This window comes from Podarcis vaucheri (genome assembly GCF_965113315.1).
Source record: "Podarcis vaucheri genome assembly, chromosome: 7".
Taxonomy (NCBI): Eukaryota; Metazoa; Chordata; class Lepidosauria; order Squamata; family Lacertidae; genus Podarcis; species Podarcis vaucheri.
Window position 1 is genome coordinate 28,085,972 of NC_138765.1, and position 15,940 is coordinate 28,101,911.

The following is a 15,940-nucleotide window of genomic DNA, read 5'->3' on the forward strand; positions in this document are numbered from 1 at the left end:
TCCCTAGCCTTGCTGCAGCTGACCGAGGGTTCAAAATTATGCTAAGCTGACTCTACTGTGTTGTCTTTAGATATGAAAGCCAAGTGATGCCAAATGGGTTTTACCCTGCTGTGGTAGCTACCCTGTACCAAAAGGCTGATCTCCTGGGCTTTACTAATTTGGGCTTGTTTGCCCCTGCTCTGCTGGTGCTGGGGTTGTCCTATCATGCCTATGACCCAGTGGTGTCATCGTCCAGGGTTGCAGTGGGTTGAAAACCTGCTACTATTTCTGCCACCGGGTCCTTGCCTCCAGTGTCCTAGAGCTGCCCATTCAGCATGGAAAGGGAGCTTTTGAGCCACTGAATGCTCCAGACCTAAGCATTTTCAGAACTCTGAGCTCATGTCCCAAGTTCACACAAGGCTTTGTTTCTGCAAGGGAGGGAGGGAGGCCTCAAGTCAGCCTCTGGGGAGAAACAGGGCCCTTATGCTAGGAGAATAACTGGGAAACTCACCTGAACATGGCTCAGCAAGGAACTTGCCATGTGCTGCAGGCAGGGGTGATGCTAGGTAAGGAAAAGGTTCGGGGCAGGGGCCCAGAGACACACTTTTGCAGAACCTTTGCATACGCTAACTGATATGTATTGATACAAGTTGAGAATGTAAATGTTCCAGAAGGCAAGCCGAACAATTTCCCAGACAAGCCACTCCAGAAAAAGCCGTCAATTAATTGGCACCCTTCGCCAGATCACCCCCAAACCTGTTCACCTTTGGTCCATTCACCGGTTAATTCCCCAGCAGGCCCTGCTCTGAAACAGTTCAGTTCCCCAACTCATTACCGCCAAATGGTCTTGATTGTAAACATAAAATTTTTATCTCCACAAATTAATATCCTAGCTAGTAATCCAGATCATTCCCCTTTCCCTCAATGTCAGTTTTCCTCAGGTGCATTAGAAGAAGATTCAGGGTCATCCCCCCCATGAACCCACTCCTAGCAACTCCTTGCCAGAAGATTGACCTCCAGGGGAGAAATTTGTGGCAAAGACGGGAAACAGAGGGCAGTATCCAACCCAGTACTTCCGCTAGCGCTGAGATTTTTGGCTGCTCAATGGAACTTCCCCTCCTTCTGCCTCCCAAATCTGTGCTGGAAGTTGCTCTGATCCTACAGAGCAGATTTGGGGGAGGGAGGGGGGAGAAAGGGGAGAAGTTCCATTGTGCAAGTGGAAATCCTTGAGCTAGCTGGAGCACTAGATACTGCCCAGACTGAATAGCAATGCAGTCCTAACCACAACCACTCCAAAGCAGGCCCTGCTGAATTAAATGGGGCTTACTCCCAAGTAACCGTAGTTAGGATGGCAGCCTAAGGCACTGCAGCTGGTCAACTGACACTTTTCTCCTCATCGCCTGCAAAATCCCAAGTCCTTTGTAGTTTAAGGGAGTTTCTGGGTTACAAGACTGTTGAGACAAGGGTTGACGGTGGCGGTGAGACTTCATGTGACACTTTGACAAGTTTTCATCTTTTGAGGCAACTTCCAGGATGGTCTTGCCCACTGCTGCTACCTCAATACTTTCCCCTTGCTTGTTCATCTGCTCAGGTGGGAGACTGGCCATGGTGGTCAAGGTAGCTACTGCTGACCTGCCCTTTCCCTCCGGGCTCCGGTGATTTTTCCTGCTCCTGATACGATGGTTTAGCTACTTGCATTCACATACACAGGTAACCAACCAGGTAGTTTTCATGCCCACACAGTTCAAAATCCTGACAGCTACATCATTAGGAAGGTGCATGAATTGGTCTGACTCCAGAGTCCTGCTTCCCCAATAGGGAATTTTAGACTCCTGGTTTCCCGGAGTCCCTAAGAGAACAGCTGCCAATCTTGTATATTCATTTGTCATAAGCCTAAAGCCCTACTACAGCCAACAACTGTTTTACACTTGTCCATTATGTGTGCGACTGCGCGCACACACATCAGCCAGACCAGGAAATGACCTGAAAACATCACAGAAATGTCACAGAAAGGGGCGGAACAGGGTGCCTTACAGGGGCCCACCAATGTGCATGGGGATCTGAAATGTAGCCCCTGTGCACATTGATTGCTGCCTGTACACCACACTGAATACTCATGGCTTCCCCAATGAATCCTGGGAGTTGTAGTTTAAGGATGCTGAGAGTTGTCAGGAGACCCCCATTTCCCTCAGAGAGCTACAATTCAAAGAGTAGCTTAACAACCAGTCTCTCTTCCCAGGGAACTCTGCAAATTGCAGCTCTGTGAGGGAAATGGGGTCTCTTAACAACTCTCAACATTTTTACCAAACTACAGTTCCCTGATTTTTTTGGGTGAAGCCTTGACCATTTGAAGTGGCATGATAAGTGATTTAAACATAAGGGGCACATGATATAGATGTTGTGGTGGTTAAATCTCATGAAATGGCTACCTAAGCTCCCTGTCTGATAAGGAACATTACAGTTCTACCTTGGTTCTCGAGCTTAATCCGTTCTGGGAGTCCATTCAACTCCTGAAACTGTTCAAAAACCAAGGCGCGGCTTCCGATTGGCTGCAGGAGCTTCCTGCAGTCTAGCGGAAGTTGTGGAAGCCATTCCAGACGTTGTGGAAGCCATTCCAGATGTTCAGAGCCGATTTTTTTCAACAACTAAGCTGTTCGGGAACCAAGGTACCACTGTATCTTGCTACTGGAAGGCACTGATACAAAATAGATGAGTCGCAATTGCAGAGATTTCCCTCTGAAGCAACCCTTCTTCTTGCTTCCTTCAGTGAAAGCCATAGCACAGACTTCTCCCTTGCACCTCCAATGTGAGCCGCTTTTTGTAACACCGCCCACTATCATCGCACCCCCAGTGGATTATGGCTTTAATAATATCGTCGCTGGTTAAGGAAATGGGGGAGGATAGGAAAAGCTATTGGGGGGGGAGAGAGGGAGGTGTGAAACACAACCAACAGCCACTTTCAAAGCCCTTGCGCATCTTGTGAGTTGGGGCTGGATGTAGAGGACAATGAAGGCAGACCCACAATCCCTTCGCAAGCCACCTGGGCCGAGTTTGGCAATCTCAACCAACCTTGTGAGGTGGCCCACCTCTGCTGTGCAAAGTGGAAGGGCCATAGCTCAGTGGCAGAGCAGGAGTTTGGCATGCAGAAGGCTCCAGGTTCAATCCCCAGCAGCTCCAGGTCTGGGAAAGACTCCGGCCCGAAGCCCTGGAGAACTTCAGTCACTCCATACAGGCCAAGGCTGGATAATCTGGGGTCCTCCAGATGTTGCAGAACTACAAAGCTCATCATCCCTGACCTCTTGCCATGCTGGTTGGGGCAGATGGGAGTTAGGGGACCAACAACCTCTGTAAGGTCATAGGTTACACTCCAGGGATGGATGGGAACCTGTCAACCCTCCAGATGTTGCTGGACTCCCATCACACCCATCCCCATCAGCCAATGGCTAGGGATGATGGAAGCTGCAGTTCAACAGCATCTGGAAGTTTAGAGGTTCCCCATTCATTCCTTCAGAGAGTTGGGAGCACCAGGGCTGGTGGGAAGGGAAGAGAGGGTTGTTTATTGTCCAAAGAGCACTATCATGTTCCAAAACAATATAGGAGGGAAAGGGAGGGGAGGGTTGGGGAAAGGAAACTTTATTAAGCAAGGATGTACTGTACAAAACCCACTCTCTCCCTTTGCTAACCCGAGCCCCTGGCTCACAGTCGTCTTCTTGACTCCAAAAAATCAGCACGGCAGTCGCCCAAGAAGAAGCAGAACTTTAAAACACAAAATCACAATTAAAAAATCTCGGTGTGGAATTGTAAAAAAAAGGGAAGCGGGGAAGAGAGAGAGAGAGAGAGAGAGAGAGAGAGAGAGAGAGAGAAGGAAATAGGAGTCCAAGCCCACTTGTACAAAAAGGGATCCTTGGCCCCTGCTCCAGGGAGGGAGAGGACTGTTTCTGCGGACAGCCAAGTCCCAAAGTGCCCCAGGGGATGGGCTGTCCATGGTCCCTGCTGGCATCTGCAGCAACAGTTATTGGTTGTCTCCCGGCTGGTACTGAGGCTCTGTGGCGGTGAAGTAGTCTTCAAGGAAGGACTGGAGGTATTCAAAGGTGGGGCGCTCCTCAGGCTCCTTCTTCCAGCACTGCACCATCAGCTCGTGCAGCGATGGAGGGCAGTTCCCGGGGCACTGCATGCGGTAGCCCCTCTCCACTTGCTCCAGCACCTCCCGATTGTTCATGCCTGCAGAAAAAGAGCAAGGGGGTTGGGCAGGGTTCAGCAGAGAGCTCCAGAGGAGAAATTTACCGTAGATTTCTGTCGAGAACTGAATTTAAGATTGGGAAAGTGAGATATGGAGAGAAACCAAAAACGGTCAGGTCCATCTCTCCAGACAGCGGAAGGCCTTACCTGGGTAGGGGACTCGCCCCTTGGTCACGAGCTCCGTCAGGAGGATGCCGAAGGACCACACGTCCGACTTGATGGTGAACTTGCCGTAAAGGGCAGCTTCTGGGGCCGTCCACTTGATGGGGAATTTGGCACCTGGCAGGGGAGGGAGATGGGAGAAGATGCTGAGATGGCCCAGAAGGGGAATGTCCCCTCCCCTCCCAGCACCCAAACCACCACAAAACACATCTCCAGGCAGGCCCAGTTCATCCATAAGGCTTTGCCTCTTCACCGTAGCAAATCCAAGGGGATCTTGTCAGTGGGGCCCCAGCAGATGCCCAGCCATGGCAACATTGGCGCCGACCCTGCTTGCTTTGCATGCATAAAACCCTAGGTTCAGTCCCTTGGGCATCCAGGTAAGAGACAATGAGAGAGAACTCTACCCAAGACCCCAGAGAGCCACTGCTAGTCATTGTTGGCAATACTGGGCTAGATGGGCAAATACTCTTGACTTGGTATAAGACAGTATCTTGGGTTTCTTAACATGGTATGTTTCCAGGAGCTTACCTTGCCGTGCTGTGTATTCATTGTCCTCGATGAGGCGGGCCAGGCCAAAGTCAGCAATCTTGCACACTAGGTTGTCGCCCACAAGGATGTTGGCAGCGCGCAGGTCCCGGTGGATGTAGTTCATCCGCTCAATGTACGCCATTCCAGCTGCAATCTTGGGTGGTGAAGAAGTGAGAATGCAACAGGGAGGTGGGTGACTCAAATGACGTCGCTCATTGCCCAAGGATCATCTTCATAGATCAGCCTTCCTCCGACTTAAGGTCTCTTCAGACGCTGTTGGACTACAACTCCCATCACCCCTGAATGTTGGCTGTGCTGTGCTATGCCGGCTGGTCCTGATGGGAATTGTAGTCCAAAACATCTGGAGGGCATCCTGTTGGGGAAGGATGTCATACAGTCTATTACCCCTTTCTAAAGAAAAGAATGAGACTGAATGACAGGCACGCTTGCTTATTTCACATTTCTTTAAGCTGTCTAGGGAATTTTATTGTTAAATTAAATGTAGCTTCCCCAACTGCCCCCCCACCCCCAGTTACCTGGGCTGCCATGTCTACAAGTTGAGGTAACTTCAGGAACCGGCCATCGCCATCCTTCAAAAAATCCAGCAAACTCCCTGTGAAGGGAAGAGTCAGGAGATCAGACAAGCATCTTGTTAGGATCTTTTCACAATAACCCACCAGCGGCAGCTGCTCATCAACCACTTTGCCCAGTTTCTCTGTCCGGTCTACTTTCCATGCCCAGTTTCCTGCCACTGGCCTTCCCTTGCAGGTAAGCAGCTGGCGAATGAGTCTTATCAGGCTTCATAAATCTAGCCCCCTTCCAATGGTGTTGGACTCCAGCTCCCATGAGCCCTAGCCAGTGTGGCCAATAATCAGGGGCAATGGGAGTTGCAGTCCAACAACATCTTGGAAAGTAGGGGCCAGGTTGGGAAAGGCTGAATGCATATGATGAACTTTTCCATGATAGACAACTGGGTTAGTACAGAGGTAGCCAATGTAGTATCCTTCAGATGCTGCAGGACTCCATCTCCCATTATCCCTGACCATGAGTCATGCTGTCTAGGCCTGATGAGAGTTGGAATCCAGCAAGGGCATCACGAGGGTAGTCCAGGGCATCACGTGGACTACCGCTGGGCTAGGCCATCAGTGGTTTTATAACTGAACTAAAAAGGCTGCAATTGCACAGGGACCCAACACCATTGACCTCCTGGTACCTTCCAGAATTCCATTTCAAACATAAGAGAAAAACCACACTTCCCTGGTACATGGACAAGCCTGCACAAATCTCAGGCTTGCATGCTCTCCCTCCGCCAAGTCCCTCCCTCTTTCTCAACTGCAAGGAGAACTGGAAACTTCCATTCTCTGATATCCATTCTCAGGGAACTGTGGTTTGTCAGCTTAGTACCAAAGTTGCCGCTGAAGAACTCAGCAGGGAAGGGGGCAGGGACAAAGCTAGAATTGATGTATTACAGTATTTTAATATTTTTTTGGAAGCCGCCCAGAGTGGCTGGGGAAGCCCAGCCAGATGGGCAGGGTATAAATAATAAATTATTATTAGAATAAATGGTCTGTTCCCCATCAGTGGCTGTGGCGCCACCTACTGTGGGCTTTGCTGCCTCCTGCCCTACCATTCCCAGTTGTGAACCCCCCCCCTATGGATTTGTCTAATATCCTTTTCAAGCCAGCCAAATTGCCGGCCATTGCTATATCTTGCAGGAGCCAGTTCCATAGTTTAAACCATGCATTGTACAAAGTTGAACTTCTTTTTGCCCGTTTTGAAATCTCCCACCCTTGAGCTTCCTGGGATGCCCCTGGGTTGCAGCTAGTTGCTTGCCTGCCACCCGGAAGCCTTGGCGCCCTCCCACCAGCCTTGGCCTTGGCCACGCCAGCATATGGCCGCACCTTGGCTCATGAACTCGGTGACGATGTAGATGGGCTCCTCTGACACCACCGCGTACAGCTGCACCAGCTTGTCATGCCGAAGGCGCTTCATGATCTGGGCCTCTTCCAGGAAGGCTTCCGGAGACATGGTCCCTGGCTTCAGTGTCTTCACCGCGACTTTCGTGGTGCCGTTCCAGGTCCCTGGAGCCAGCGGGAAGCACGGGAAAGTCACCGAGGGGGATGGCGAGGGGGCGCCCGCCGGATTGAGGGCACTCCCTTGCGCTCTCCCACCTTGACCCATGTGGAGATGGAGATGGATGGGAGGGGGAAGCTATGCCAGATCAGGATGGTGCTCCCTCAGCAGAGAGGTGAAACATGTGTGGGATGGAAGGAATGCCCTCGTTCTGAAAAACCCAACCCAGAAGGGCCAATTCCACTGCTTCCACCCATCTCTAACTTCCTAGCTGAAGAGCAATCCTTTTCCAGTACATGTCTGTCCTTCTCATTTTTTCTGTTTTGCTAGTGGTAGGGGGCCAGGAACTATGCAGCACACGGGAAGGCTCAGTCCCCGAGCAATGGAAATCCAGCTCAGTCATGACCCCACTCCATAGGAGCTAGTTGTTGAGGTCCCTTCGCCCCCCTCCCAATAAAATGTTTGAGGGGGCTGAGCCTTGAAGTTGATGGTCCTTGCCTCTCTTGTGATAGATTATGCTGGGTTCAGCTTCTCTCCCCCCCCCCAATTTTTTTATTCAAGTTGGCACCCCTGCCTTGCCCTCCCTACTTTGCAAGCAGCCGGCGTCTGAGAGTTCACCGCTTCTGACTCTGGCCTGAAGGCAGCAAGGGCCAAATAGCAGCACTTATATTTAAAGAAAGAAACAAAGAGTTTTGCTTCTCAGGAAGTTGCAGATCCAATACTAAACCCTGTGCTTTCAAGGACTGATCACTGAACATCACAGCTCTGCAGGGCACGATGCACTTACTGGCTGCTCTTAAAAGCTACGAGGTGCCGTCTGCACCAAGAGAGACCCCCTGAGCCTGCTCTGAATAGGAAGAATAGCAGTAGCAGAAGACCTTTCCAGGCAGAAGATTTTGCCCTGCTTTTCCACTCTGAGATCCTTGTGACTGGAGATGCCAGTGACTAGATGAAGGATGGGTCACCTGCAGCTCTCTAGAGGTTGCTGGACTACAACTTCCACCGTCCCTGACTGTTGGCCACACTGGCAGGGGCTGATGGGAACTGGAGTCCATCAACTTCCAGAGAGCCACAGGTTCACATCTCCTGAGTGATGTCTAGGACCTTTTATATACAATGCACGTGTTGTCCTGTTGTTGAGCTATAGCCTTTCCAAATGAGGTGGGATACTGATTGTCAGGGAACTGCCATCAGTAATGGAGGGAAAGCGCAAAAGCCAGAGGGATTCCAGAGAGCGTCCAGGGATCGGGAGAAGCAGCCCATCTTCTGGGGAAGAGAATCAGCGTAGCACCAGTGGAGAAGGGGGGCAGGTGGGGGAAGTGGCGAGGTGGTCCCATGACTCCTTGCCTGGGACCAACGGGGAGAGTAGGGGTCCTCCGTTGCCCACGCCCTCCCAGAAGGCTTTTGCGCAGAGAGGGTAGGCAGAGACTAGGCGTCAAAGAGCTTCTTTGCTGGAAGAAGTTTAAGAAACGCCCACTCACGGATTCTGCCAGCGATTGAGTCAGCCACGGGTGAGTGGCGGTCCGGACAGAGGAGGTTCACTTTGGCAGCCCAGCCAGGTGTTTGCACCCAGCCAGGGAGACAGGTGCTTGCTTACGCACGAGCAACCCCTTAGAAACCATTACACTGATCTTTCCTAGGTATAAAATCAGCAGCACCTCCCAAAAGTTCTTATCCTAAAATTCCATGGGCTTCCCCACCCACCTTCCACTCATGTGCCCTCCAAGCTACAGAGTGACCCTGGAAGGCCCCCCCACCTTACCCATCCACACATCTCCAAAACATCCCATGCCAAGCTTCTTGTCAAAGCGTATGGACTCGCGCAGGATTTCCCAAGCGTCCTTAGACAGGCCCATAGTCTGGGGTTTCGGAAAAGGGCACACCCTGGTTAGTAGTTGGCAGAGACCATCATTGTACTCTGTAATGGATGGGATGGGGTGGGATGGAGAAGGTGGGAGAGAGAGAGAGAGAGAGAGAATGCGAGATGGAAAATGGAGTGATGGATTCCACATGCACCCAGGAGGGACGGACAGGGCCCAGGAGGGGGAGGAAGAGGAGTGTGGCACCAGGCCCCATATTATATCAGGCAGAAGTATCTGCTTTGACCACTAGTCGGTGCCCTTGGCTTACTTTTAGAGCAGCCGCTCTCTGCACAAGAATAGATTTCCCTTTTTGACTTGCATAGAAAGAGAGCATTAGGGCAGGTTCAAGCTTGCCTGCAGAAATCACCTCCATAAAGTTAATGCCTGGCCACTCTTACCCAAGTTATTGATGAAGTGGCACTATACTACTGTATTGACACTGTTTTGGTATTTACGTGAACTGCTTTGAGCACAGATGGAGCATAAGAACACACAAGGAGCCTGCTGGATCAGGCCAATGGCTCCTGTTCTCGCAGTGGCCAAGGAGATGCTTCTGGGATCTGAGCATAAGAGTCCTCTCTCCTCCTCTGGTTTCCAGCAACAGGCATTCAGAAGAATCGCTGCCTCTGAACAAATCAAGAGAGGCTGATTGTAATCTCACCCTATGGTGACTTTTGCATGTTGGAATGAAGACGTTAAATCAGGGGTCACCAGCCTATGGCCCAGGGGCTGGATAAGGCCCAAGGGACTCGTTTATCTGGCCCGTGGTGACCCCCACTGCTGCCCACTCTTACTGGTGCAGCACGGGGACACACTTCCAGGTCAGAGGAGCACTGGAAATAGCTTGTGCGCATGAACACAGGCCTCCTCCAACCCGGAAGTGCACTGGAAATAGCATGTGCGTGTGCTTACGGGTGCGCGCTCTCCATCGTCGCTTGAGACACAGGCCTGAGGCAAGGAAAGCTTAGAGACCCCTGCGTTAAATCATGTGCTGGTGCCCTCTTTCTCCTGCTTCTTCACAATAATGTGAGGACGTTAGCAGCCCTTGATAGCAAGTCTATAGCAATGGACACAGACTTGAATGGGTTTAAAAGAGAACTAGACGAATTCATGGAGAATAAAGCTATCAGTGTCTACTAGCCACGATGGTTGTGCTCTGCCTTCAGCCTGCCTCTGAATCCCAGTTTCTGGGACTCCCAAGTAAGGAAGGAGTTGTTGCACCCAAGTCCTCCTTGCAGGTTTCCCAGAGTCACCTGGTTGGCCACAGTGAAAACAGGACGCTCCATTCTTGGGATGCCCACCCCAACTCCCCACCCCGTGACTGGCACTTGGCCTGGTGTCTCTGCCTTCTTCCTTCTCCCCTTTAGGGCTCCGTCTCCTCTGTTCTCGTGGTCAGTCCTACCCATCCACACTTCCCCAAACTGCCCGTTGCCCAGTTTCTTGATAAGCTGCAGCGATTCGCGCGGGATCTCCCAAACGTCTTTGGTTTTGACGGACAGGTCTGCCAGCTTGGGCATCCCTTTGTGACATGGCACAGCCAGCCGGCAGCACAGCCCTGCAGCTCTCTCTTGAAGAAGGAGCCCCGGAAAGCAAGGGGGGGGAGATATAAAAAAGGGGGAATACACATTTTTTTAAAAAAGAGAGGGGGGGGGAAGAAGAGATAAAGAACAGTAAGATAGCCAGTGCAGAACAAGTTGGTCGCCAAGGGGGAAATGCCCTTTTACTACACAGAAACTGAAGCAGTAGCAAAACTGTTACACTCACTGGATTTGCCAGTAGCAATTCCCAATCCCCATAACCTACACCCAACAGGCAGCAGTTTCCCAGAGTTTCTCAGCACTACCAGGAGATGCTGAGGATTTGACCGGAGCAAAGAGGAAGAACAATCTTCCAAGTCCTAGGCTTAGGGATGAAGGATTCCAGCGGTGGAGGCTCCATTAGGGCATATGGGTCTTTGCCCCACCAACCTCAGCTGACCCCCATCCTGTCACCCTTCCAGTCCAGGGCATAGCACTGCCTATCAGCTTCTTCCTCCTTAGACTCAATGGTGCCCCCTGTAGAACTCAGCAGGGAGGAGGGTAGGGACAAAACTAGACTGGCTCTGGTGCCCCCTACTGTTGGGCTCCCTGCCTTCCGTCCCACCAGTGCCAATGGATGTCATCCACCACTGGATTTCAGGAAACCACTTCCAGGCAGAGTTGAGCTCCGGCACTAATTTTGCTCACCTCCACGCAATACATTTAAAGCCCTCTCTTATATATAGTTTTATAGCAGTGGCTTCTTCCCCCAGAGAACCCTGGGAATTGAAGTGTGCTCAGGGTGCTGACCTCACAGACCTACTTCTCCCAGCACTCTTGGCGAACTACAGTTCCCAGGATCCTCCATTGCTCTTAAAGAGGTATAAAGGAGTGCTTTCAATGTACGGTGTGGAGGCGACCTTTGTGAAATGAAACATTCCAGCCACCCAAATCCTTGAAGGGCTGGAGGAGGAGGGTCCAGAGTCCCTGTCTGCTTTGCCGCTCTCTTGCTGATCCCTCCCCACAACATCCTACCTATATAATGCTGGACCAGCTGCTGCACCGTCTCAAACTGGGCCCGGGTGGTGATGTAATAGCCGCCGTTGTCCAGCTTCCGGATCTTATAATGCTTGACGTGGTCACCCTTCACTTCATCCCAGTCCCGGATGGATAGTGAGTAGGCACCTGGGAGGAGGAGACCAGGAGGCAGAGGTGGGTCCCGAGGGACAAAATGGAAAACATTCCTTAGACACTGATTGGTGCACAGTTGTGGAATAACCTATCAAAAGCCAGGGATGGAGAAGCCAGGTCCCTAGCCAAGGTTCCGCCCCTTCTCTGAGGCCCCGCCCCTCAGCTTTGAACTATGTATGCCATATTGAGTTCCTTGGAGGAAAAGGTGGGAAATAATTATAATAAAAAAATTAAAAAATGATCAAGACATAATTGCACAGCAAGGCAGCAGGTGGTGCTGTACTCCATGAGGCCAAGTCAAAAGAGATTGCATGTCCCACCTCTTTGGGAGATGAACCTTTTTCTTCCATAAGTTACTTTGATTTCTGTGTCCTCCCTGGGGTCTTTTAGGACCCTTCTGTTTGCACACCTAGCGTGCTCAAAGCACAGATGACCTGTTTAATGAGCTGTCATCCTGATCTGTTTACAGGGAGAATAGCTGGCGTTTTTAAGCAGAGGTTGGACGGCCACCTGTCATGTATGTTCTAGTTGAGATTCCTGCATCACAGTGGTTTGGACTAGATTACCCTTGGGAGAAAGGTGCTACCTTTGGTGGTCTCACTCTCGCGGATGAGGAAAGTTCCCCGGGGGTTGCCATGGCACAGAAGCTGCCTCTCGGCATCCTTGCGGCCAATTTTCCCAAAGTACCATCTGGAAAAAGAAGATTTAGAAGTGAATGCTTGGAGACAGAGGGGAAGAGGACCTGGGCCAAGTCACCAGCTTCTGTAAAGAAGAGCGAGGTCCAATCCTTCTGGGTGCTGCTTCACCAGCGTGCTTCCTGTGGGGGAACAGACCCCTCTTCCCCACTCCTGTCGCTCAAGTTTGACCCCCTGGGGATGCGGGGAGATAAGTGATCTCGCCCGCCTGGCCAAAAAGGTTCCTTACCTGACTAAAAGCAAAGAATCACCTCCTTTGAGTACCTCTCCCCTTTCCTATCCCCGGCACACACACACACACACACACACACACACACCAGGTGCTGCCATACTTACTCTTCTGCCTGGATGGAGTCCACGGGTGCCACATAATTGCTAGGGATGTAGCCCGTCGCTCCTGTGTTGAGAGACCTCGCCTCCCACCAGTCACCCTCCCTGGAGAAACAGGAGAGAGAAACGAAACCAGTGAACCATGAGGAAGGGTTGGAACTAATGACTCTTGTGCTCCCGTCCAACTCTACAGCTCTATAAAGCTCACCCGGGTGGAGGAATAGCTTAGTGGTAGAACCCAGGCTTTTGCATTCAGAAGGTCTCAGGTTCAATTCCCAATGTCTGATCTTTTTTCCTTTTCTTTTAATCTGTTTTAAACACTATTCTTTTCACCTGGTTTGTTCTATTGTATATTTTAATTAAGGATGAATTGGTTTTGTGTGTGTTTTTATTAGGTAAAGGTAAAGGGACCCCTGACAGTTAGGTCCAGTAGCAGACGACTCTGGGGTTGCGGCGCTCATCTCGCTTTCCTGGCTGAGGGAGCCGGCGTACGGCTTCCGGGTCATGTGGCCAGCATGACTAAGCCGCTTCTGGCGAACCAGAGCAGCACACAGAAACACTGTTTACCTTCCCGCTGGAGTGGTACCTATTTATCTACTTGCACTTTGACGTGCTTTTGAGCTGCTAGATTGGCAGGAGCTGGGACCGAACAATGGGAGCTCACCCGGTCGTGGGGATTTGAACTGCCGACCTTCTGATCGGCAAGTCCTAGGCTCTGTGGTTTAACCCACAGCGTCTTTTAATTAGGTGTGGATTTTATAGCTGATTGTATAGCTGTAAACCACTTAGAAGCCACTTATTTTATCATTATTATTTATTAAATATGTAGACCGCCCTTCATCCAAAGAGCACAGGGTGGTTCACAACATGGAAGTGGCATATAAATTAATAAGAATACATGGACTGGCTCTCATTGGCCCCAGTGAGCATGGCCAGGGGCCAGGACTGGTGAGGGTTGTAGCTGAGCCAACTCTAGAGCACCAAACGTTCTGTACTCCTCCTTTAAGCCACACCATAAGCCAATACTCACATGTTGTTAATTATGTGGAATTTCTCTCCTTTCTTGAACGTGAGGTCATCCTCTGTCCTGGCTTCATAATCGTACAAGGCAACAAACAGGGTCACTCCTCCACCTGCAGGGGGCAGCAGCAGAAAGGCAGTGAGAGGACCTAGCAAAAGCTGCAGAGGCAGCTCCAGCTCAGGAGAAATCCCCAGGTATGTTACGTATGAGCATGGTATTTCCTGAATTACAATCGGTCCACAGGAAATGCCAACGCCACCTGGGCTGCATCCAACAGCTTGTCCAGAAATAACTTTGTAAGCATTTGAAAACAGCTCAGATGCGAGGATCAAATGTGTGTCATAGTGTCCCCCCAGCAGCTCTCCCTGGCTCTCAGGACTCTCTCCAGCCACTACTGCTCTCTCCCTATGCCACACTCCTCACTGGCCCTGCTTTCTACTCCACTTGAGTGCTTTTGTCTGACTGGCGTGTGTCCCTGAGCTCCAAATCCTGTGTCCAGTTCTGGGCGCCACAATTTAAGAAGGATGTTGACAAGCTGGAACATGTGCAAAGGAGGGCGACCAAGATGATCAAGGGCCTGGAAACCAAGCCTTATGAGAAACAGTTAAGGGAGCTGGGAATGTTTACCCTGGAAAAGAGGAGATATAGCCACCTTCGAAGATCTGTAGGGCTGTCACATGGAGGATGGAGCAAGCTAGTTTTCTCCTGCTCTGGAGGGCAGGAAATGAACCAGTGGCTTCAAGTTGCAAGAAGGGAGTTTCAGGAAGAACTTTCTGACAATAAGAGCTGTTTGAGAGTAGGACGGTTACCCTCAGGAGGTGGTGGACTCTCCTTCAATGGAGGCTTCAAAGCAAAGGTTGGATGGCCATCTGTCATGGATGCTTTAGCTGAGATTCCTGCATTGCAGGGGGTTGGACTAGATGACCCACAGGGTCCCTTCCAACTCTATGATTCTGTGATCATGCTGCTTGATTGCCTGATTGGAGGATAGAGGGGACTGTGTGTTTTTGTGTTTGTGTACCTTGCAACCTAGCAACCATCTTCCTGTACAAAGGTAAAAATGGCTTCCATTGCTCCACCCATGTTAACCTCTGGCTCCTCCCACCACTGGCATGTGGCCCCCAAAGGTTTGGTGAGAAGGAAATGTGGCCCTAGGGCTGAATTGGGTTCCCCACCCATGACTTAGCCCTGCCCCAAAGGGCTGGCCCAACCAAAGCAAGTATTTGAGGCCTGCCCACCACACCTGAGTCCTCTACTGCAGCCTTCCCTGAGAGACTGACCTGCAATCCCGGCTCCGGACATGGGGAGGGAGCTGGGATACAGGCTGGACCCCCCCATGAAGGCTGGAGTGGAAGGCCCCGAGGTCCCTGCCTGGAAGTTGTTGTAGTCGGGGATGCGCGTGAACGTGTTGGTGGGGTTCTGTGGGGTGGGGTCAGGATCGTAGCAGGAGCTGGGCTGAAGGTTTGTCATCCCGTCGCCGCCATTGCTGGGGTTTTTATTGGGCCTCTTCCTTTTGCATTGCACACAACCCATCGCTGGCAGCACCTGAAATGGAATCAGAGAGACAGAGAGAGAGGAGGGAGAGAAGAGAAATTAGGACTGGATGAAACACTGAGGGCTGCAGGGACATTTCAGGGTATAGGAGTAGGGATGGGTTGGTTTTGTTTGCATTTAAAGGAGAAACTACCTCATTTACACTTTTCAAACCAGAATGCAAACCAAAACACAGCTAGCCTTCAAAACTCACACTTCTCCGAGTTTTGCGGTTTCATTCTCCAACCAAACAGTGCATAGTGAAGAATAATAACAGCATGTGATCTGAAATGTGAGGAAAGGAGCAACTGCCCCCCTCCACATTTTATTTATTTATTTATTTAGGCACCAGGCAAAAGCATTCCTCTTCTCCAAGGCCTTTGGCTGATTAAACAATCTGTGGCCTTTTAAATTGTGTGTGGTGGGGGATTAATGTTTTGTTTGTTACTATGTTATGTGTTTTTATGTTTTTATATTGTCAACTGCCCTGTAATCCTCAGGTGGAGGGTGATTTATCATCATCATCATCATCATCATCATCATCATTATTATTTATTTCTTACCTAACTTTCACCATAAGGTTATAGAACCAAAAAATGGTAGAGTGGGACAGGAACATGAATGTCATCTAGTCCAATCTTTCGCCCAACGTAGGGCTCGAAATTAAATCGCATGGTCTCCAGACTGAGCTATACTCCCTGTGGGTGTGTTTCAGCAACTTGAAATACACTTTTAAAATCTATTTAAAACAAAATATGGTCAAGAGAATATGGAAGGTAATGTGTTTGTGTGTGTGTGTGTGTGTGTGTG

The 15,940-nt window shown here is 50.5% G+C and overlaps 1 protein-coding gene across 3 annotated transcripts in view; it reads right to left on the reverse strand.

The window, feature by feature from the left end:
* Positions 1 to 3,596: 3,596 nt before the first annotated feature.
* The window catches only part of FGR (FGR proto-oncogene, Src family tyrosine kinase), a 53,588-nt gene continuing 41,244 nt past the window's right edge, over positions 3,597 to 15,940 (reverse strand). For 2 of the 3 annotated variants that reach the window (XM_082231699.1, XM_082231700.1), the window contains exons 3-13: positions 14,878 to 15,142; positions 13,607 to 13,709; positions 12,583 to 12,681; positions 12,138 to 12,241; positions 11,396 to 11,545; positions 10,246 to 10,410; positions 6,810 to 6,989; positions 5,445 to 5,521; positions 4,909 to 5,062; positions 4,366 to 4,497; positions 3,597 to 4,200 (exon numbers count right to left, since the gene is read on the reverse strand). In XM_082231699.1, coding sequence (XP_082087825.1) covers positions 3,992 to 4,200; positions 4,366 to 4,497; positions 4,909 to 5,062; positions 5,445 to 5,521; positions 6,810 to 6,989; positions 10,246 to 10,410; positions 11,396 to 11,545; positions 12,138 to 12,241; positions 12,583 to 12,681; positions 13,607 to 13,709; positions 14,878 to 15,130 — 1,626 coding nt within the window. In that variant the 5' untranslated portion in view covers positions 15,131 to 15,142 and the 3' untranslated portion in view covers positions 3,597 to 3,991. Of the gene's footprint in view, positions 4,201 to 4,365; positions 4,498 to 4,908; positions 5,063 to 5,444; positions 5,522 to 6,809; positions 6,990 to 8,743; positions 8,900 to 10,245; positions 10,411 to 11,395; positions 11,546 to 12,137; positions 12,242 to 12,582; positions 12,682 to 13,606; positions 13,710 to 14,877; positions 15,143 to 15,940 lie in introns of all 3 variants that reach the window. The other variant, XM_082231701.1, reaches the window with a different exon arrangement.